Here is a 23,901-nt window from a genome sequence, read left to right as displayed (position 1 = left end):
TTAAAGCTGTGAAAATACAAAGTTTGATCATGAAATTCAAAATGATGCAGGTTTTAACTCAGTGTGTTATTATCATGCTGGGTAGTAACTGATTACATGTAATCTGGATTATGTAATCAGATTCCAAAAAATAAGTCATTATAATTATGAGTAAGTTGCATTTTAAAATACTCGTAATCAGACTACAGTTAATTTTTATTGTTTACATGATTACATATTATTCACACATTAGTAATAAATTATTCATCATTTATTGATTCTCTCGAATTCCTCTTTTTTTATTTATCTTTTACATTTTCCTTTCTAAAATAGTCTACCACTTATATACATTCAAAAAGTCCAGCTTTATGGACATTGACACACAGGCTAGTCATTAGTCAGGTGGTGACATCTGACCAATGGATTTACAAAAATCATTCCAGGTTTAAGAATTGTTTCAACATTGCATCAGTTACTGATGAACACATTCATTTTTATTTAAATTATCATTATTAACCATTGTTTAACCATGTATTATTATTTTGTCTTTCAAACTCATTAAAATGCACAAATTCTCATTATTTCTTATTTGCAAACATTCTCAAACTTTTTGTCATCTGAACCTCTTTCACCTAAAATATTTGCTTGGTCAATCATCAATTCTGTAAGAGACAATATCTCCCTTTGCACTGAACTTTGAGCATCATAACTGATGTTGTTTATGCTCAAACCGCAACATTACACACTAACTAAAGTTTAAAAAGTGAAATCATAAATCTTTAAGTACCGTGAGATTTTAAAATAAATGTTTTTATAATTATCACATTTAGCATTTGATTATTATTTTAAAATGATTTATTTTAATTTTACATATTTATGATTTAATTATTTGTTAGCATTTCATTAAACTCACAAACCCCCTGCAGCTACCATAATGTAGTATGTTTAATGCACTTCATGTTGTTAATTACCATGAAAGGAATATATTTTCTCACTCTTTGTATTTTTACATCATTATGGTACAAGATTATCCTGTTTAAATCAGTGATAAGCGAGGTAGGTCAAAAGAAATCCAAAAGTAATCTAAAAGTAATCTAATTACATTACCTAAAATGTGTAATGTAATGAATTACATTACTGAGTACAAGTTTTGTCATGTAATTTGGAATCAGTAACGGATTACAATTTGTAAGTAATCTACCCAGCTCTGTATGTGAGCCATCTTTGGTAGTTTGAAGACCTTTCCGGAAAAGGGACATTGAAAGTAGTCCAGTCAGTGGAGAACATGAAAGGAGAATGACCAAAAACTGGGAAAAATGATCTGAAAAATGTACAGTAAGTGACGAGATGGTTGTTAGTGATACATGGAAGTCTAGTTGTTTGAATAGGACTTCAGCAGCTTCAAGTTTGTCAAGGTGGATTTAGAAGTTACCAAAAACCACCAGCAATGTCCCCACCTCAAAGAAAGAGGACCACAGCATGTGTAGTGCCTCAAGGAAGTTTCCCAGTTTCCTGGAGGATGTTAAATGACAACAAAGTGAATTTTGGCAGGATTAATAGTGTGAGAGAAAGAGTGAATCTGGATAAAGACAATAGTGTTGCTGTAGCTCAAATAGTAGAGCTCAGCATTGTCAATGTCACAGGTTCCATGCCAAAAGAATGCATGAACTGATCATGTGTATAAATTCACTGATGTCCACCCACTTAGAGACATTTATCATCACTTGAATTATTTAATTAAAGTCAACATGTAACTTCTTTAGATTGGCCTTATTATTAATAAATCATTGGTGCATGTTATTCCAAAGAAAGAAAATGTTTGAGTAGAAATGTTTTGTAGTCTTTCATGAACATGGTAATTTATAACTCTGAAATGACTTTTCCACTGATGTCACTTAGGCCACAAAATGGCAAAATAGCTTTTAGGTATTGTTTTAGCAAACCATCTATTTGGTTTGGCATAATTCTGGCATGTAACAAGTTTTTAACAATCAAAAAGCTATCAAATTAGCTGTCATTTTATTCTGGTTGAATATCATGTTTTATTCTGAAATATCACATAAATAAAATGGATTGTTCAGTTGGACTTTTGAACTTTTATAAAAACAATTTATACGCTATTTGTTTCTTTGTCTTCCCTCAGCTCCAAGTGGCACCTGTAATCTGCTGTGTCTGAATGGAGGAACTTGTGTCCTGAATGCCAAAAAACAACCCAAGTGTCGCTGTCAGCCCAACTATGGAGGAGAGAGATGTGAGGTAAACCAGTGCAGAGAGTACTGCCAGAATGGAGGAACGTGTACTGCATCACCCACAGGTACAATGCCACAAAAGCACACTGTATGGGCTTTAAATATCTTCTCACAAGTATAATCATAGAGTACACTGCTGTATAATATATTAGTGAATCTTGGGAGACATTGCTGTCTTTCTGATCTCTCCACTTCCATGTACTAGTGGCTTAGTGACAGTGTTTACACTTACAAGTCTGGCTCATCATAATGTATCATTAAAAAGTATATGTTGCTATTATAGTATTAATAAAACAAAAATAACTTATAATGTCTTATAATGTTTTCAGGAGCGCCGACTTGCCGTTGTCTGGCAGGCTTCACAGGACCCAACTGTAACCAGCGCACATGTGAGAACTACTGTAAGAATGGAGGAAACTGCACAGTTAACCGTGGAAACCAGCCCACCTGCAGCTGCCCTGCAGACTTCCTGGGAGACCAGTGCCAATATCGTAAGTACTACAGCCTCTTCTACAGGTTGAAATAAAATATATAATTGTTTAGGTTGTTCCAAATGGACAGGTGTTTCATTTTAAACCCACACACTGGTTGAAAGGTGAATAGGCTCCTTCACTGTATTCTGGGATGCATTGAGATGAAGTGGGATGTTAAACATTGTCCTCTACTTGTCTCCACAGGGACATGTGATGGATTCTGTGACCATGGAGGGACATGTTTGCAGTCCAGCGATGGGTCGAAACAATGTCGATGCCCTCCACGCTTCATCGGCAACAACTGCGAAGTGGACAAGTGTCACTATTGCCGTGATGGCAAGTGTATTCCCACCAATATCTACCAGCCACATGGAGACGTTACATGCAGGTACAAAATCTTATACTCTAGTACACATATACTTGTACAAATATAGATAGGTTAGGGCTATTGTGCTGTCAATCATGAGCCCATTATAATCATGCCTTAATGGCTGTAGATGATATATTTCTGTAGACCAACCCAGAATTCAGCCTCACCCTGGTTCCAGTGTTCTATTGTCCAATGCAGACTATTGGCCCTGCCCATTCCCTACATACCCTGTATAGGATGCCCCAAAAGAGCATACTGCATCTTTTCACTTAAAGCATCTGTAACAAGGCTTTCCTGTTCAGTTGTGTCTATGGTTGATATTTTTGACTCGTTTTGATTCTTGGAAAAATGAGCACTGGAACATCTGGAGCTGACATCACTGTCATATTGAGACAATGACATTTCACTGTGCATAAAAACAACACCTGTTTATGCACTGCAGCAGCAGTGTTGTTTTCTCCTGACACATACCTTAATGGTCTTAAACTTTATTGTTCATAATGCTTACCCAGCTATGTTTTTTTGGTTTCCCTGATTTTTTTATTACCTATATTTTACTTAAGTGAAACTATAGATTTTGTGTACTTTGTGTTATAGGTGTACCAATGGCAGAATCCAGCCGAGCTGTTATACATGTGAAGGATACTGTGCCAATGGGCAGTGCTCTCTTAGTGCCACAAACCTCCCACAGTGCAAGTAAGCAGTGTTGTTTTAGTAATATTCTTTTTGTTCAATTTTAGTTTTAGTAACTTTCGTACTACATATTAAACAATTTCATTTTTCATATTTCATAAGTTTCATAAGTTTCTCAAGTTAAAATTTTTCTTCCAATATTTACATTTTATTTTTAGCTTTATTTTCATTACTGAAAACAATGTGTCTATGAATACAATGAAGTGTATTTTTAGTTAACGGTAACAGCACTGCAAGTCATGTAACCTACGTATACTCAGTAGTACCGCTTGAACGCATCATATCCTCTACCTCTCTCCACTAAATGATTTTATGCAATCTACACGGTTCCTTCAGATGAAGATGGCATGCATAATCCCTTAAGGCTAAAGCTGTGCTGCTTGTCCTCTGTCAGTCAGACTACAAAACTAGTCATTCTGTTGATGTTGCTTTCCCTTCTTCAGTCAAGTTTGTGCAGCAAATCATTGCCTAGAATTTTGTAGCAAAACACTGCAGCAAATGCTATTTCTATGCATCAGTCTGTCTGACATAATCAACCACAGAGTTTGGACCAGCAGGAAGTAACAGTTCTATTTTAGGGTTTTAGCATTTGCATTCTACCTGAACAACATGTCTCATCATGTAAACTGGACAGGTTCTTATTCCTTACGATGCACCTTTGCAACTGGGGTACCGCAAGAAAGGAAATAAAATTGTGCCCAAAATGGAGCCCTGCGGCACCCCACACATAACAGAAGTATGCAGTGAATGAAATTGACCAATCTCTGCAGAAAGCTCCTCTTTGGCTTAGTTGCTAAATATACATGTTAAATTCTTCTGTTGCTTTATGTAGATGTCCTCTTGGATGGGAGGGTCATCGCTGTGAGAATCCTGCACCCAATGAAAATGCTGAATCCAGTGGCCGTAAGTTAATTTTTAAATTCTACAGCTAGTAGAAATATGTTAGGCCAATAGGTGCCAATTTTGGTAAGGGTTTGTGAAACGTGTATCTTTTTGATATATAGTTGCAATCAAAAACCCCTTCAACCCACTTTAACCCTCTTGACCTGCAAGACATTTTGCTGCAGAGAACAAAATTTTGAGAAACCAATTCAACAAAGGCGTCAGTACACTATTAGAAAACGTTTATTAATACACATTTGAGTAATTCTGAGAATGTAAGTTGATGCATAATGAAAAAAAAAAACAAATGGGCTCTAAACATTCATGTTCAAAATTATTCATCCCCCAAAAGTAAAATTTGGTGCAGACTCTTTTATTCTTTAAAACCACCAATAAATGCTTCTTGGAAGTGCTTAGAAGCTTCTGTCACAATCTCGGACCGTTCCTCGCCTGAACATTCTATGACTGATCCCTGAACCAAACATAAGTAGATTTGGATGTTTACTCTGGAATGATTGTCCTGCAGGAAGTCCATTGATCATTAGCTTCAGCCTTTGCACCAAAGGCATCACAATTCTTGCCAAAATGGCCTGATACTTAAAAGAATCCATGATATCCTTCATACGGTCATGTTTTCCACTTCCTGCTACAGTAAAACAACCCCATAACAGGACTAGCCCACCTCCATGTTTGACAGATCTGTTCGTCTGCTTATAAGCTTTGCCTTTTTTTTCACCAGACATACTGCTGATCCATAGGGCTAAAAAGTTCCAATCTGGTCACATCACTCCATAAAACATGTTTTTTTTAATAGAGTTTCTAAAGGTTTAATTGTGTTTTAAGACAATTTTGTTCCCTACCATAAAAATAAGTGACAGCAGTGTTGAATAAGGGTTGAATAATTGTGACAGCTGTATTATGCTAATCCTAAAACTCAAAAACATTACATTATATATTGACATTATCACTTTTAATATGCCAGTAAACTGTTGTAGATGCAATTTTTATAAAGTCCTGGATCTTCAGAAAAGCTTGTACTGCAGTCTCTGGGGGGGTTGAATAATTTCGATTGCAACTGTATACGTATATTCCTCAAAATCTTAATAATACTTGTTATAATAATAATGTCTGTTCCTTTCAGGAACAGCTTCTATAGTTATTCCATTGGTTTTACTGATACTGCTGGTGTTGCTGATTGGAGGAGCAGTATTATGGTACAGAAAAAGAATGAGAGGGTGAGTACATTTTAAAATTGGACTTCTGCTGTTTTTTAAAAGATTTTTGCCTCTCTGAAGTGTTGTACTTTTCAGAATTTTAAATATAAGCAACTTCCCATCCCCAAAACACCTCTTTTCTCTCCTTCTTTCTTGGTAAACCGCCTCTGCTCTTTTCCGTAGGCTTGGCAAATCCCGCTCCAAACGACCGCGGTAACGGTCTTTGTCCATTATGTCTTTATTTTGTCTCTCTCCCATTCTGTCCATCTTTCTTGCTGGTTTGGAGAATTGTGTTCCAAGTGTTCTTGTTGTCTTCATGGTCCCACCCAACCTCTTTCTGTCATACCTCTGTCAAACCACCTGACTAAACCCTACAAGTGGTTTGTGCCTTGTTCAGATGAGAAGGTGGTAAATCAAGAATAAAGAAAAAGATCCAGTTGTGTTAGACTGTGAGAACCTATCGTATTGTTTTCAACAGAGTCATACCCATCCCTCTGTAATACCGTATGTTTATCTACGATCGGTTCTCAGCAGGACTGTAGATCTGTTGAACATGTGCCATGTTCAAATCCCAGTGTTTATCAAAATAATGTGGCCATTTGATGTTCTTAATTTAGAAAGTCTTATCACAGCTTGCAATTTGCATATTTTTAGCAAGGCCTGAGTCCTATATCATGATACACTGTATATTATATTTTTTTTCCTTAAAATGCTAGGGAATATTAAAAAAAGGGTTATAATAATTTTATTTTTAACATTTAATTTAAATAACACAATTTAAAATAAATAAATAAATGTGGTAATGCCTTAGTGTATAGTGTAGTGAATTTTTTACTCACAAATGAGAAGAATTCTCATTTAATTAAATTTCTGGAGAAAGAAACTCGTGTGAAGCTGTAGCGAAATACATAAACACATGCTTGTGACCACACATCAGTTGAATTTAATTGAACTACTGTAAATTAAAGTGTTAGTTCACTTCCAAAAGAGGAACAGAAATCTGAAATGTTTAATTAAAATAAATTTGTGGTTACAGGCAATAAATTGCACACACATTCAATGTATTTTGGTAAATGCTGGGTTTATGATGGTGTTGCTTCATTTTAGGTTGTTCCAGTGACTGTTAGTGGCATCCCTCTGTGTTGTGGCTGTATTTCTCCCTGTGCTGCTTTGTATAGTGTAATACTGACCTCACAACCATTTCCTTTGAATAAAAACTATATATTGTGTATCTGCAGAGCCAAAGGCTTTCAGCATCAGAGAATGACAAATGGCGCTATGAATGTCGAGATTGGGAACCCAGCCTATAAAATATATGAAGGAGAGCAAGATGATGACGTTGGAGAACTGCTGGATGCTGACTTCACACTGGATCCTGACAAAGTAAGATTAGAACAAAGTACATATACTCTGAATGATATCCATCACTACTTCATTATTCCTCGAAGAACACAAGGCTAGATTAGCAAATAACTTGAAAGATTCCAGTAATCTGTTTCATAAATGTTGATTTTCTCACAGCCTCACGGTTATTGTAATGACTGCAACAGTAGGGCAGCAGTTGAAATCCAAATTATTTTTCCCCATAGATAAACTGTTACCATGAAAAATTAATTTGCAACACTCGAATGATTCATTGCAGTTTATGTACTGCGCTCAAGTCAGGTCATCTTTATTTATGTAGTGTTTTATACAACACAGATTGTGTCAAAGCAGCTTTACAGTGTTAAACAGGAAACAAAATTCAATTCTGCTGTAAAGCAGCTTTAAAAAGAGGACAATAGTAAACAGTCAATTCTCCAGTTAAAGTTGGTTCATCTGTAATTCAGTGATGTCATCTAGTATCTGTGCAATCAAGTCCATTATATTTATATATATATATATATATATATACACACACATACAGTGCTGCCTAAAAGTTTGTAAACCCTTTTGAATTTTTTATATTTCTGCATAAATATGACCAAAAAGTTAAAGGAGAACTCCACTTCCAGAACAACAATTTACAAATAATTTACTCACCTCCTTGTCATCCAAGATGTTCATGTCTTTCTGTCTTCAGTCGTAAAGAAATCATGGTTTTTGAGGAAAACATTTCAGGATTTTTTTTCATATAATAAACTTCAATTGTGCCCCCGATTTTGAACTTCTAAAATGTCATTTAAATGCAGCTTCAAAAGGCTCTAAACAATCCCAGCTGAGGAAGAAGGGTCTTATCTAGTGAAATGATCTGTCTTTTTTTTTTTCTGAAAAATAAAAATTTGTATACATCTTAAGCATAAAAGCTTGTGTAGCACAGGCTCTGGGATGCACGTTCTAGAATGATTTGTTCATTTTGAACGGATCTTTAATGTGACTCGGGAAGAACAAGTCGTCTCAGGGAGTGATTCGTTCAGTCGCGCATGCGCAACATCCTATTAGGTACTGGTACTGGAATTAGTTCACCTGTTTCGAGTCTTCAGGTTTTTCGAGTCGTTCGTTCAACTTATGGGGCTGTCACGTGATGAACGAACGACTCAAACCCGAAAACTTGTCAGATAAGAGGTGAGTTGAGCTAATCATAGACTAAAGACCCAGGTAAACAATAAATTAATCTTTTCTGTTTCTTATAGCATTACAGTTTTGTCTTGTTTGTAGTGTCATCAACGTTTGTGTAAGCAGTGTTAGAGAAGTAACATGTATCATTTTAATTATATTTTGCTGAACGAGACTCGAAGGTCTGAGTCGGTAAAATGATCCGAACTTCCCATCACTACTATGAATTGCATCTAAGTTCATCGTCCTCCAAAAGGTAGAGAATGGCGAAAAATTCCATCTTATTTTCTCCTACAACTTCAGAATCGTCTGACATCGTTGTAGCTTTTTGCTTGTAAACAGCGCTTGACTTACTTGCACTTTGTTTGTCTTTGCGCGTTCGCTTTGTAAACACTGGGTCTGTAGTTCCGCCTATGTTCCGCATGACCTTTCGACGTGATTCATTAGTACGTAGTGTCGTGAACGCGCATCCCAGAGCCTGTGCTACACAAGCTTTTGTGCTTAAAAAGTAAACAAATTTTTATTTTTCGAAAAAAATGACCATTGTTTCACTAGATAAGACTCTTCTTCCTCAGCTTGGATCGTTTAGAGCCTTTTGAAGCTGCATTTAAACTACATTTTGGAAGTTCAAAATCGGGGGCACAATTGAAGTCACTATATGAAGAAAAATCCTGAAATGTTTTCCTCAAAAACCATAATTTCTTTACGACTGAAGACAGAAAGACATGAACATCTTGGATGACAAGGGGGTGATTAAATTATTTGTAAATTGTTGTTCTGGAAGTGGAGTTCCTCTTTAATGGCAATAAACAAACAGTTATTGTTTATTATTATGTCTAAACATTTATTTTAAATAAATGTGGTTAGTTTGACTTTCTATTCATCAAAAAATCTTTCCACAATAATATGAAGCAGCACTGTTTTCAACACTGATAATAATCAGAAATGCTTCTTGAGCAGCAAATCACCATATCAGAATGATTGCTGAAGGATCATGTGACACTGACTGGAGTAATGATGCTAAAAAGTCAGCTTACTCATTTTTTTTTGTGTCTCTTGTACCTCTTTATTGCTTTGGGTCACCCCAAGGTCACTGTCAGAATGGTGCTTTTCGGTTAAATTCTGTCTGATCCCATGTATTTCCAACTTTTTCTTTTGTAGCCGACCAACTTCACGAATCCTGTGTATGCTACTCTGTACATGGGAGCTCACAACAGCCGCAATTCCCTGGCCAGTACAGATGAGAAGAAGGAGCTGCTATCACGGGGTGACGAGGAGCCCCTGGTGGACCCCCTGGCTTAGACTGTCCATCAGTTTGGTCCATACATGGAAAATACCATTTGCCTTTTTGAGAAAAAGAAAAAAGAAGAAAAAAAACAGGAAGAAAATCAATGATTAAGTGTTAACACTGTATAAAATGTACAAAATGAAGGACTACTTTTGTATGTGATTGCAGTATTATATTTTGTTCTTTTACAATTTCTCTGGTCACAACAAAACATCACAAGAACAAAAGATACATTTTTTACAAAAAAGATGCAGTTTTTTTTTTTGTTTCAATTTTTAGGTCACCTCCCCTTTACCTTAATAGCCACTACCTCTGTGCAATATGGAGTCAAAAAAAAAAAAAAAGAGAGATTGGAACAATGACATTTTTTTTATTTTTGTATGAGATGTATAGAGAAAAATGTTGTTCCATCAGTAATGCCAACTGTTTGTTGTATGTTTGACTGTGTGAAGAGGGAAACTTTGACATGGAACCAGTGTTTTTTGCTTCAAACTTACTACAATATCAAGCAGATGTTATCAATCTCATGTGCCAGTTTTACTACTCCCATTGTAAGTTCATAATTATTTATAAGGATAATCGATTTCTTGTGCACAGATCCAAACCATTGCAATATTATGTATGCTTATTACAAAACAACTTTTACAGAACAGATTTTATAAGTGAGAATGTCAGTGTTGTAGATTTGGACACACTTGACAGAAATGTTTCTCATGATCTAAAAAACCTTTTGATCTAAAGGCTTCTGCTTAACTGCTTGAAATTAGTTTTATAGACATCAATAAATTGTGCCTATGTATGAATCTCTTTACAAAACTAAACATTTTTGTTTAAATGTAAAACAAATAAAGTGAAATGGTGAGTTGGAAAGGACAGTAAAGAAAAGGCAGCCATCGGGAGTCCAGCACATATAGGAACTCCTTCAATATTATTTGAATTAAGAGTAAAGAAAAAAAATATATATAAACATAGTGTGCAGAGCTGGAACATAGAAGAGTTCAGATTTAACATTTTGGTCACTACATAATTCCCATACTTCAGATTGATTTTAGATTAAGTGTAAAGAATGAGTAGGTGTGTCCCAAGTTTTGACTGGTACTGTATTTATTTTCAGATAAATGAAGTAAAGCGTGGGTAATTCAAAGTGAACATTCCTGTAGAACGTAAAAGCTGCTTACAAGGAAATCCCAAAGCAATCAAATGCACATTTGTGCATTGGTTGTAGTGACACATGTTTTGAGCACCTTTAAAGCTGCACATACTCCTGAAGAGGGTTTCTGACAGAAGAAAGTGAATTTTTACACTTGTTTGTAATTGTTTTTAAAATGTCACAGTTAAAGATGAAAAAACGATGTGTTCTAATACTGACACACTTTTGTCTTTTGTAATCTGCCTCTGAAATATACCATCCATCATGTTGCTTTTAAAATGTACGCTTTTTTCTCAGTAAATCCATATTGTCCTACTCAGATGGTTGCTGACATGCTGCTTTTGTCAGAATCATTAGCTGAAAAAAAAACTACAACAATCACGAGTGCAAACATCATCTCAGATGAATTACTAATGCCAAGGTCTTCAGTTGATCTTGCGTCAAGATATGACATGTTACTATGATACCGTCAGTGTTGTTGTTTCCTAAATATTCATTTTCCTCCAGAGTAAATAATCACTTAACATTTACTAGACAGATTACATTATATCCAGATTACAGTGCCTGGCATATTTTAAAATGAGATAAATGAGGAAGTTAAATGAGATTTCTTTGGTAGATAGGAGCTATATGACTAGAAATGTTCAACTTAAGACTTATGTATTCACATTAATTTAAAGGCATATTCTGTTTTCTGTGTTCTGTTCTGTTCTGTCCTGTGTACACATAAGTCAAGCCCTTTCAAAGTTTTGCTTTTTTTCTGCATCAAGTCACAATTATTCAGCTGCCACAAGAACCCTGCGAAGGGGTAAATTCATCGCCTTAGAATTATAAGGTTCTATCTACATTCTGAGCGCTTTTGAGATATTGAGCTTCAAAGTTTTTGCGTTCTATAGACCTCTGTAGATAGAACCAATTTTGCTTTCTAATAAAAGGCCCAAAATGTACACGGCTTATAAAAGAAACATCACATAATGTAAATAAGTTGTCACCGAAAAAGAGTATGTGAATAACTCAAGCCTCCACTCACTGATGTGTGTAATGGCTGATCTACCATTTATATTATGATGGCTCATGAGGTAAGCCAGAAAAAGTGTAGCACAGCAACTGACCCAGTGTGTATGGTGAACAAGCACCTTATCTGGAGAAATATAAATAGACTGACTCTCAAAAGGAACTTACAGATGGTTTACCCATGTAAAGCACTTGATAAATGATAGATGATAAATGGTGTGTGCATGTGACACCAGTGCAGGGCTCATTAACTGCTCATCTGTCTTTAGTGACAGATGTGCAGAGCTCATAAGAGTCGAGTTCGTACATTCCCGACTGAAATTCAACAAGCAGGGTAAATTAAAATGGGGAAAAAATGTATGTCACAACTGCAAAGGCATCAGCAACATGAGGTAAAATTGTCCCATCACCCAGGCTCGACCAGTAGCCTGTAGCGCCAGCACTATCCCTGCTTTCAGAAAACCAACCTATCTCGTAGTTTTCTGGGTCAAGGTTAGTGGTCCTGAGATGTGTCTCTACACAATGTTATACGACATTGAGGTACATGTATGTGCCCTTTGGGGGTCAGGAGTGTTACTACAACACAGCTACAAAACCATTAAAGGAGAAATCCTCTTCCAGAACAACAATTTACAAATAATTTACTCACCCCCTTGTCATCCAAGATGTTCATGTCTTTCTTTCTTCAGTCGTAAAGAAATTATGTTTTTTGAGGAAAGCATTTCAGCATTTTTCTCCATATAATGGACTGATATGGTGCCCCAATTTTGAACTTCAAAAATGCAGTTTAAATGCGGCTTCAAATGATCCCAAATGCGGTTGTAAATGATCCCAGCCAAGAAAGAAGGGTCTTATCTAGCGTCACGATCGGTTATTTTAATAAAAATAGTACAATTTATATACTTTTTAATGCCAAACGCTCGTCTTGTCTTACTCTGCCTGAACTGTTTTTGTTCTGGTTCCTGACAGTTAGGGCACCATACCAGTCCATTATATGGAGAAAAATGCAGAAATGTTTTCCTCAAAAAGCATCATTTCTTTACGACTGAAGAAAGAAAGACATGAACATCTTGGATGACAAGGGGGTGAGTACATTATATGTGATTCTTTGTTTTGGAAGTGGATTTCTCCTTTAAGGCAGGTATTAGACCCCCATTTAAATTATCGACCGTACAGCCTCTGCAAGGGATAAGCCCAATAAATGTTGATATCCTTGGGGAAGTTGATGTCCCAATAAAAGTCAGAAACCATACAGTCAGGTTGCGGGTGTGTAACAGATGTGGTAGAGGTGACAGAGACTATTCTTGGACACCTATTCTTGGAGCAAGCACAAGCATGCCTAAACTTTGGCAGCCATAAAATGGTATAGTTCGGTGAGCTGATACCTTACTTCCACCTGAATTTAGTGAAACCTACTGTATGATGATGTTTTCTCCACGGGACCCTCGGACATCAGTCACACCAACCTGGTGTGAAATGACATTAAAACCTGACCAGGTCCACCTGTGAAACAGCAACCTCATTGGATGGCCTTTAAAGGGTTCATCGGATGCAAAGTTCACTTTTACATGTTCTTTGAACATTAATGTGTGTTGGCAGTAAATGTACACATCTACCCTATAATGTTAAAAATCCATGCAGTGGTTTTTAATTAATCTGTAAAAATAATATACCCTTTTTCAAATCGAGCCATTCTCAGATGTCAGTGTGGTGTTACACCGACAGAGCCGACCGAGCAGAGCTCATTAACATTTAAAGCAACCTCGACCAGTACAGGATGAATTTTGCCGAGCTGATTTTCGCAAGGTAAAAAAGGTGTTGTTTTACACTACCATTGAGAGTTTTTAACCAAAGTATATTATAGACTTTTCATTAAGATCCTAAAGAATCATGTCAACTTGTGGAAAATGGGCATCCGATGACCCCTTTAAGGATCAGCAGAATGCAGATGAACAGATCAAAGACCAAGACCAAACAATCAACGTTGCTTATCGATTTCCCAGAACCCAAGACACCCGGGATACCCTGAAGCGGTTCAGTGTGTTAAATCTAGCCTTCAGGAATTGACAAGTGGAGATGACTCCAGAGGGTTAGTAGGCAACTTTTTTTGTAGCAGGAAGGGGCTGTTTGAGTGGAATGTTATGTCGTTTGGCCTTTATAATGCCCCAGTGATGTTCCAGCATTTATCAGATTGTGTATTGGCTGGAATGCAGTAAGAGTTAGTTGGTTTGTTTGTTTGTTTGTTTGTTGTTTATTCAGGGAAAATACACATTAATAATACATAACAATTGTAAAATGTGCCAGATTTAGCCATATTGGCTAATTTTCATCCATAGTCCTTTGGTTTATGGTCAAGCAGAACATCAGCCACACCTCCCTTTAACAGTGCTTTGACAAAACTTGCAACTGCAAAGCTACTATTTGCAAATGTCCTGCTTCCAAGGTGTCCAAATTGTCCAAAGTGATAGATGTGCTGCCATCATGGTCACTGTGAGAAGACAGTCAAAAAGGAAAATGCAGTACAGAATAACAACTGTAACAGTGTTCCTTGTTTTGGACAAAGGCTCCATATTAAAATTGGTGTGTAATTTGGGTACTTATATTAAATGCAATTTAAGTTAAATCAATCATATGTTTGTTGGCACATTTAAAATTTGAAAAATTTGAAAAAAGGAATACTGATAATCTGCTGGAGTTGGATGCTCTTTTAGGTGACCAACAGTTCAGTAACAGTTTCTTACTTAAAACTCATGTTGGCCTTGTTTAACAAAGTCCTTGTAGAGATGTCTGATGACACAGACCTAACCCAGACCTAAGAAAATCAAACAAATAATTTTGAACACTGTCACACAGAACCTTGAATTCATTTCTCAGAACACTGTCTCCCCTGTGATTTTGTCATTTGTGGATGGGAATGATGAACAGAAGACAAAGGGCAGACCACGAAGGTGGGCGGAGCTGGTGGATGTTCGGCCAGAGAAAACAGGAGAGAGCAGAGACAAGGCAGATCAGGAGGGAGGAGTCATGGAGGAACCAGGATGGAAACACAGGATAGAAACACACACCTCCCTGTTTGTCCTCCTCCTTAGTCCCCCTCCGTCCCTCCCTTTATTTTTGTGGCATGAAGTCACCCCTTCCAGGAGGGGGGCAAACTTTCACATCCATCTGATTTTGTCATTTGATTTACCTGTGTCTAGTTAATCATCCTCATTAACCTGTTTATATTAGTTGCCCTCTTTTGGTTCGTCATTGTCCACTGATAACGTTGTGTTGTGTGTGTGTTTCCTGCCTGTCTGATGTGGATTACCTCTTTGTGGATTAATTAAGAACTGTTTTCCGTTATTAATCTTCTTCGTGCATTTATTATTGCATGACAAACACCAAGTACACAGAATACTGCATGGATGAGCTGTTGAGTTTATAGTAACAACACCTGATCTCTGGTTCAAAAACTGATACAATAATGCTGACAGGGTCAAAGCCATTATGACAGCTTTTGGTAGTTATTTCAATAAAACATAGGAATTCAGAGGCAAATATCTGTACACTTCAACTGAAAATAAGATCAGTAACTACTTGTTGATAACTCAAGTGGACAGTGATGTAAATCAACTGCTGGAAAACACAGTAAATTTCCCATGCTGGGAAAAGTTGCCAAAAAAGTACACTTGCATCCTTGCACCTGTACACACATTTTTTGACTGTGTGCAGAGCTAGTGACATACCAAATGGAAGGACTATGAGGGGCAATGTGAATATAGAACTAGCATCCTTCAGGTTCACTGAGATAAAACAGTTCCTTGGCTGAACATGCGAGAGGATTTGTTTCAGTGTGATCAATTTTGAATGATGGCAGCACACATCGATGCAGTGGCTTGGTACTCCCGCGAAGGTCCTCAGTTATTGTTTGTGTTGCTTTTATGTAATTATGCAAACAAATCTCAGTGGAGAATACCACATGATTAGTTCAGGGCACATATTAGACTATGTCTACTCAAATGCTGATCCTGTGCCAAGTGCTATTTTGCGCAATTTAAGATTTCTCCATAGTGTCATCTACTGACACAATGTCAAAGAAAACCAACATATAAAGAATCACTTTGAAACCTATTATATGAACCTAACAGTTGGTTTGTGTGTAAACACTTGTTATCTTTCTAAATAACTGTATACTGTAACAAAACCTGTAAGATAATTGTAAGTGTGACAGTTCACACTGAGAAGAAAGTAGATTAGTGCTTCTAAAATTTGCAGTGGTTAGGTATCCCAGACTTTTCTTAATGTACAGTAAACTTTAAAAGACAACCTCAAAACAATTTCACTAAAATAAACAATTTATGCCTCTTTAGACCTATGGGCATTACAACAAAGGAATTCTTTTTCTCCTAAAATGCTTTGACAAACTCATGCAGAGCCAGGCCTTTGATAAGAATGTTCCACTCCCATAAAATCTGATCTGTCATCAGTTTTTATTTGATTGTTTAAATATAAAGGATGAGAAGCTTGTGGAGAAGATGCTGGTTTAAGATCAGATAACACGAGGTCAAGCGGTTTGATATGTGTCTCCAGAGATAAAGTGCTTCCTGTTTTGCTCTGCCTCAGTAACCATGGCTTTACCACATCAAATGCTATCTTCATTTTTGGACTCCTCGACCTTGTAAACTGCCTGTCTCTGCTAGATCTGATTTAATGAGAAGTAGAATGGTACTGAATGGACCCTAAGTAGCATTACAACAGACAGCAAACAGAAATACCTAACTGACTTGTCTTTCTGTTGAGTTCACATACTAATCAGAGTAAAATATGAAAATGCTCTTTGCAGCCAGATACAGTGTAGGTATGCTACCTACCAGAAGGGGCTAATGGGGTCATGATAATCAGCAGAACCCTTGATAAAGGAAATTAAATGTAAGACAAAGAAACAAACTTTTAGCTCGCTAATGCTAGTGGCAAGTGTAGGTATGAAGGGGGAGGAGCACTTTTGATTGCATTTTCAAAACTGAACTCTAGATGTCGCCATCCACTCATCTTGGCAAGCTTTTGTAAATAGATTCAGTAACTGCGACCCAAGGCAATTAATTGGAGTAACATATAGCCTTGAAATGAGTCCATAGTCCTTTTTAAGTTAGAAAATGTTGATTCAGGCTTCTATCTTGTTGCACAATGTTACCAAAACTTTGCAAGGTACAAAACTAGTTAAACAGAGATGTAAAGAACATTATTAAAAATAAACGGTTAACCTTTTTCTCCTTTTATTCACTGTGTTTGAAGCATACTTCTGTATGTATGATGAAGTTTCACATGAATTTACACAGATATTCACATTTAGTTGCCTTCTATAATCTTCAGTGTCCCTCCTACAGTTTGTCTCATTTACATATCTACCAGGTCAGGAGACTTTTTTTTTTCCTTCCTGGTCACCATTCACTTTTATTATATGGAAAAGAGCAGCATGATGTTCTCCTAAATGTGTCCTTTTGTGTTCCACAGAAGAAAATTCATAATTCATGTTTGTGTTCGTTCATTCATTAGCTCTTTTTTTTTTTTAACAAAGATTTTATCTGTAAAATATACATCTATATATCCTTGACTTTGATGACCACATTATTTTTTTTCATATTACTTTACGTTATGCCATCAGTCTTGGAAAACATAAATCATATCAATACACAATTTTTGAAAGTTGTGATGTAATTTCTATCATGCAGTTATGTATCTTGTTTAAACAATAGCATTTTTGTAGTTCAACTGGTTTTTGTTGTACTACGCAAAGATCATAGATTCATGAAAATAATATTACATTTTCTATATTAAGAATATGTACTGCACAATGCTATCTATGACCAAGAAAATTATTATATCCACCACAAAATACCATTAAATATAGTACCTAAAGGGATAGTTCACCGAAAAATGAAATTTCTTTCATTAATTACTCACAAAAAGTATTCTCATATCTTCATAACATTATGGTTGAACCACTGATGTCACATGGGCTGTTTTAATGATGTCCTTACTTTCTGAGCCATAAAACATTTCAGTTGTGTTGCTGTCTATGCAGGGTCAGAAAGCTCTTGGATTTCATCAAAAATATCTTAATTTCTGTTCTGAAGATGAACAAAGGTCTTACAGGTTTGGAACGACATGAGGGTGATTAATTAATGTCAGAATTTTCATTTTGGGGTGAAATGTCCCTTGAATTTGAGATGTGGTGACATCATTCCAAGGTTTAAAATGGGCATTGCTAGGCACTGTTAGTAGACAAATAGTAGACAAAACAGTAACTTTTCAGGTTCAGGAAAGAAAGACGATTCAACATTTTTTTCAGTTCAGTAAAGAAAGTGGATAATTTTAGGTTCTTTGGTATGGTTGTTTTCTGTAGCTGAAGGTGACCTAATAAAATGTGAAAAGTCCAAGAAGTGTGATATGGCAGTTGTTATTGTTGTGTTGTTTGGATGCTATATACTCACTTTTCCTAATAATTTTATCATTCTGTTTTCAAACATTAAAAGACCAAAATTTAAACTACTTGTAACCATGTAAACAACTGTAAAAAACAGACTGAATCTGACATGTACAATGCTTAGGCACTCAATAGTTAATTTGTGCGGATTTTATTAGACAAAATGCCCATAACCGAGGGGCTATGTTGCTTGGCAACAGACTTGTTTATACCCAAACCATATTAGTCTCCACAGTGACATATCCATAGAGCAGCTCTCATTCACTATTATTTCGCATATCTGGCTGAGAATTATTTTATAGTCAAGACAGCATATGTCTAATAATAGCATTCACTTTCATGGTAAAATTAATTTTGTAAGCTAAAAAGAATGGTCAAACTTAAGGATTTAATACAATTTTATGAATAATTAACACTAGACCTAAACCTATCAAAAAAAAGGAAATACCCATGTATGTTCAAATTAACCAGTTCTATTCAAGTCAGAAACTCTAAAACTCTAAAGTAGAAAGAGCTGCATAAGGGGTATAGAAATATCGTGATAAATGAATTTGCATAAATTGGCCGACTTTATCTATAAAATTATATACACGTGTGTGTGTGTTGTTGTTGATTGAATAGATACAGTTGGCCAATTTATGCAAACCCTGGTGAAAAAAACAGCATAGCTGGTAAGTATGTTTTAACGCTGGGATGCTGGTTAGGTATGTTTTGATGCTGGTTTAAGCTGGTCCTTGTTTTAATGCTGGTTTAAGCTGGTCCTTTGCTGGTTTAAGATGGTCTTTTGCTGGTTTATGCTGGACCTTAACCAGCAACATGACCAGCATAAAACCAGCAAAGGACCAGCTTAAACCAGCAAAGGACCAGCAAAAACCAGCATCAAAACACCTACCAGCATATGCTGTTTTTTCCCCCACCAGGGAATTCATTTATCAAGATATTTGGGATATTTATTAGTGTATGTGAAGCCATCCCTCTTTCCTTAAAACAACTAATACAAAACACTTATACATATTCAAATACGTCTGCCTGAGTTGTGTCTATTGAAGGTGTACATTGCACATTGACAAAAAAATGTAATAAAGTATGTATAAAAATATATATATATTTTTTTAAATTAACATTTTTGAAAATGTTACATTTTGGAAAATAAAACATAGTTTATAAATAAATGTAATTATTTGAAATTGCCAGCCTTAGCCTAAAATGAAGGACATACATTAGAATCATAACCAATGTTTATCCCGCTGCTAACATTTTACGGAAAAGAATCTGTTATGAAGTAGGTTTTTGTGGATTCTGTTTGAAAGAGTCTGAACATACTTTTATTTAATTATTTATTTATTTCCGTCACTTTGCAGTTCTGGCAGGATCTTTACAGCTAGCTAATCATAATTACTGGCATTCCTTTATTGGTTTATGTGGATAGTCTTTAAAAAAAAAGATGTCACTGATGTTTAACATTATTATATAATATACATAAAAGCAAATGAGATAAAAGTAAACAGTATTCTACTGGATCTTTACTTATAGGCCTATCCACATTAGTTTATTCCATATGTTTTCTTATGCACGTATTGTTTCTTACTTGAGTTTGTAAATTTAAATTGTTCAATTTGAGGAAAAAAAAAAAAAAAAAAAAAAAAGATCCCGCCTGAACTTCCTCTGACTGACGTCAGCCTCGCCGCTCCGGACACCGCGCTGAGAAAAATGCTGCTCTCCGTACCGCCGAGGACGGGAATCAACCCCTACAACGGATACAACAGCAGAAACAGCAAAAAGGTAACGCAGACGGGTTTTCCTTTATATTTGGCTGCTGCTTTCCAAAACCAGTGGCTTTTCATGCACAAATGTGAGCTGCAGTGTCCTTGACAAATCAACTCCAGCTTTCTGTGGGATCATTGTCTGTAGAGCTGGATACAGCGCGTTTAAAAGACGGGTCAGATTCGGTTTGGTTTTGCTGGGAATGGCGGCTTTCGTAAGTTTCTGACAATAATAGCTACATTCGTCCTGTGGCTGTCATTATTCAAGTCGTTCACACGCACTTACATTAATACACACATCGATTTCCACGGGTTTACTACCTAAGTTTCAGCGTCCCCGCGGAAGATAATAACTTTGGTAGTAAATTATGGAAAATTCACTTATCCTCAGGGGAAAAGGTTTGAAATATGAAGATATACATATTATGGATTAACTATTCAAATGTGACCAAAATCGGAAAGTGATCGAGATATCCTGTATCGTATCAAAAGAGGGATGCGGATACTTTGATGTTTCAATTGCTTTGCAGTCGGAACGATTGCGTGAAAGTTTTCAGCGGTGGGAAAATACAACGCCCCACCCCTCGAAAAACCCACCGTGACGCTTTGACGGTACCGTTGTGGAATAATAACATGGAAAAAGTTTCAGTTCAGCGAACTTATCAGACTGTGTGGGCAATGTTTACGCCTCTTGTGACCGTCCATGTTTGTTAAAGGACCAAAGCAATAACTTCGACAAACAACGCGACGCGACAAAACTAGAACGCTATCAAGCGCAAGACGCAACATACTGTATGATAGCTGTATGATTTACATTTCTTATAAACGAAGCACTTACAGCTAAACTACGCACTTGCCAGCTTAGTTGTTGATAATGTGAGCTTTCCTGACGCGTCGCGTAGTAGCTGTAGATGGGGTTAAACAGTTACATAATTCAGGATGTGAATGTTCCATTGTTTCCCAGAACTTAGTTTTTTTGGGCTTATCAAATGCGACACTGTGGACTAAATGTTTTACACATTCAAAACATGATAAAAATCGATACTATTATTAATATATTCCGTATAGTTATCAGTAGTTAGGCCTAGTTAGTTAGTTTATTTATTTGCTTGTTTATTATGATTTTGAACGTAAGAAAGATCGACAATTATAGGTATATTTGTTGTCAATCTGTTTCACATTTAATGCTAGAAATACAGCAAGAGATTTACGGTATAGATTTTGTAGATGCTTTAATCCAAATATGTAGCATTCAGTCTATACATTTGATCAGTCCAAGTGTTGTCTGTCAATCGAATCCATGACTGTTGCTAATGCTGTTCGTCAACCAGCAGAACTGAAGAAACTACTGTTTTAAGAGTGCAAGAAACTCATGTTGGTTAGGCTTCTGAAGTGTTGATGATAGTTGTGCAAGAGTCAAGTGTCTGGAATGTTTACTGTCACAAGCGTTGATATCACTGCTAATAGATACACGGTTCATGACGCAGTAGTGCTTCACAGTCACGCCCACATCAAGAGACAACTGATATATATATATATATATATATATATATATATATATAAAGTCATTATATATATATAAATATATATATATATATATATATATATATATATAATGACTTTACATGCATTTTTAGTTTTATTTAACATTTATTTAACATTATGCAAATGATCAGTGCACTTTGGGAGCAACTACCAATAGGAGGGTCATTAGTGGAGTGTATGTGCCCATCTCCTGTCAGATACTGTAGTGAAGTGTCGGCAGCAGAAGCTGATCCCATCAATCACAGTTGTTTAAATGATATTCAGCGTTTTATTTTAAATCAAGGCTACTTACTGCAAACAAATGTATTTTTTATATTATACTTTGTATGCATTGATTCCATGTATTAATGGTTGGATGCTATGTTTCATTCCCACATAGTTCTTCTAATCTGTTATGAACCGTTGAATGTGGAGTGTGATTATAAACGTTTAGGTTACGTTAAAGCCCATCGTTCTGCATTTATAAATCATACTTTGTGTGAAAAGGAGTAAAAGTTGTCAGAGTTTTACAGCATCTAGTGTTCATTTAAACTGGAAACTGCAGTGATTCATACATATAGGTACGGTCAGTTTTGCAAAAATGTATGTAGAGGCATGTATTTTCAATGAGCCTATGTTGCAGCATCTGAAAGGCCCTTCAATAAATTGAATATTAATTTGAAATTGAGATTACACGGTACATGTGAGAGTACAATTATTAAATGTGTACCATTTAAGAACTTTTGATTATGTTTCAATTTATTATGGTTTCTGTCATTTTTTTTATTTTATTTATTATTTTAATACATTTGTCCTTGTCAGAATCACTCAGAAAATGTCTTGCACTTGCTACAGATATTAATGAAAGATATTGCTGTTAAACATCAAGATAGATTATATGTTACATTGAGTTTATTAACTTATTAATTCTAAAATTCTTAATAACTCCTTAATAACCTGACAGACATTTCCTGAATTAGATATTTTTGACCCTTGCTTGCTTGTATGCAAATATACACTGCAGACAAACATTTTTATATTCAGATACATTTAAACTGGTAAGCAGTGATATAACAAATATGTCTTAAACATTATTTTAAGATGTCTTTTTATGCTTTCTCAACATAGCTATGTTCCTGAGAAGAGAGCATTTCACAACACTATGGCCGAAGTGAACTGTTATGTTAGTGGTGAGAATGTAACTCCCATGACTAGCTGAAAAACATTTGGCTGTAGCCTGGAGTTCATGCACAGGTTAAGTGCACATGTGGAGAATTCCAGACATATCTCATACCATCGCTCTTTTCTCTGTCTTTCTGACCTGATCTCTCGTTCCTGTACCTGTGCCATAAGAGTAAACAAAGAAGAGAACACAAAATAAACACAAGCCGAGGGCCCAGAAAAGGCTCTTTGTAAGTGGGAGGCGATTATAGAACCAGATGGCACAGGGTTTTGAATTACCACATTGCCTTTAAAATGACGTTACTCAAAACTACATTTCCCAGAAATCCTAATTCTACTGGCTGTCTTGCTGTACTAATGAACTCTTGAATGGGACTAGCTTGTGTTTGTTTTCCAAGTTTTTGCAAGACGTTTTGAAGGAATTGAAAGAAATGTTGCTGCTGTAAATTGAATCACTGCTTTCTAAGCAACAGTTTGTAATGGTTTAGACATATTTGTATGTCTACACCTTCCACTGCCTGTGAGTACATTGCAGGAAAAAAACATTTTTTTGGTAAAATGTTAAATATTTTCCTGTCTATACTTTTAAAATGTGAGCATTACAACAAACGTAGAAACTAAATATGTGACCCTGGTCCACAAAATCAAGCATACGTAGCACAGGTATATTTGTAGCGATAGCCAACAATACATTGTATGGGTCAAAATTATCGATTTTTATCGGTTTGATGCCAAAAATCATTAGGATGTTAAGTAAAGATCGTGTTTCATGAAGATATTTTGTACATTTCCTACTGTAATTATATAAAAACTTAATATATGATTAGTAATATGCATTGCTAAGAACTTAATTTGGACAACTTTGAAGGCAATTTTTGTCAGTATTTTGATTTTTATTTTATTTCTTTTTTTTTTACATCATCAGATTACAGATTTTCAAATAGATGTCTTGGCCAAATATTGACCTATCCTAACAAACCACACATCAATTGAAAGCTTTTTTATTCAGCTTATTTATTCACATGATGTAGAAATCTCAATTTCAAAAAAATTACCTTTATGACTGGTTTTGTGGTCTATGGCCACATGATTATTAGATGCCATATGCTATTTTTTTATTAT

General features: G+C 35.8%; 2 protein-coding genes across 9 annotated transcripts in view; both read left to right on the top strand.

Annotated features, from left to right (window-relative positions):
* The window catches only part of lrp1aa (low density lipoprotein receptor-related protein 1Aa), a 170,031-nt gene extending 158,879 nt beyond the window's left edge, over nucleotides 1-11,152 (top strand). For 4 of the 7 annotated variants that reach the window (XM_051122930.1, XM_051122929.1, XM_051122928.1 and 1 more), the window contains exons 82-90: nucleotides 2,123-2,293; nucleotides 2,558-2,719; nucleotides 2,906-3,089; nucleotides 3,669-3,767; nucleotides 4,597-4,667; nucleotides 5,788-5,881; nucleotides 6,044-6,073; nucleotides 7,099-7,243; nucleotides 9,557-11,152. In XM_051122930.1, the coding sequence (XP_050978887.1) occupies nucleotides 2,123-2,293; nucleotides 2,558-2,719; nucleotides 2,906-3,089; nucleotides 3,669-3,767; nucleotides 4,597-4,667; nucleotides 5,788-5,881; nucleotides 6,044-6,073; nucleotides 7,099-7,243; nucleotides 9,557-9,697 (1,097 nt within the window). In that variant the 3' untranslated portion in view covers nucleotides 9,698-11,152. The remainder of the gene's footprint in view (nucleotides 1-2,122; nucleotides 2,294-2,557; nucleotides 2,720-2,905; nucleotides 3,090-3,668; nucleotides 3,768-4,596; nucleotides 4,668-5,787; nucleotides 5,882-6,043; nucleotides 6,074-7,098; nucleotides 7,244-9,556) is intronic. The other 3 variants (XM_051122933.1, XM_051122932.1, XM_051122931.1) reach the window with 1 other exon arrangement.
* An 8,818-nt stretch (nucleotides 11,153-19,970) lies between these two features.
* The window catches only part of rbms2a (RNA binding motif, single stranded interacting protein 2a), a 52,757-nt gene continuing 48,826 nt past the window's right edge, over nucleotides 19,971-23,901 (top strand). The window contains exon 1 of one of the 2 annotated variants that reach the window (XM_051122982.1): nucleotides 19,971-20,092. In XM_051122982.1, coding sequence (XP_050978939.1) covers nucleotides 20,021-20,092 — 72 coding nt within the window. In that variant the 5' untranslated portion in view covers nucleotides 19,971-20,020. The remainder of the gene's footprint in view (nucleotides 20,093-23,901) is intronic. The other variant, XR_007828730.1, reaches the window with a different exon arrangement.

Source organism: Labeo rohita, chromosome 11 (genome assembly GCF_022985175.1).
Source record: "Labeo rohita strain BAU-BD-2019 chromosome 11, IGBB_LRoh.1.0, whole genome shotgun sequence".
NCBI classification, from domain to species: domain Eukaryota; kingdom Metazoa; phylum Chordata; class Actinopteri; order Cypriniformes; family Cyprinidae; genus Labeo; species Labeo rohita.
The sequence above is the reverse complement of the archived record's forward strand: the minus strand, read 5'-3'. Positions and strand labels throughout refer to the sequence as shown.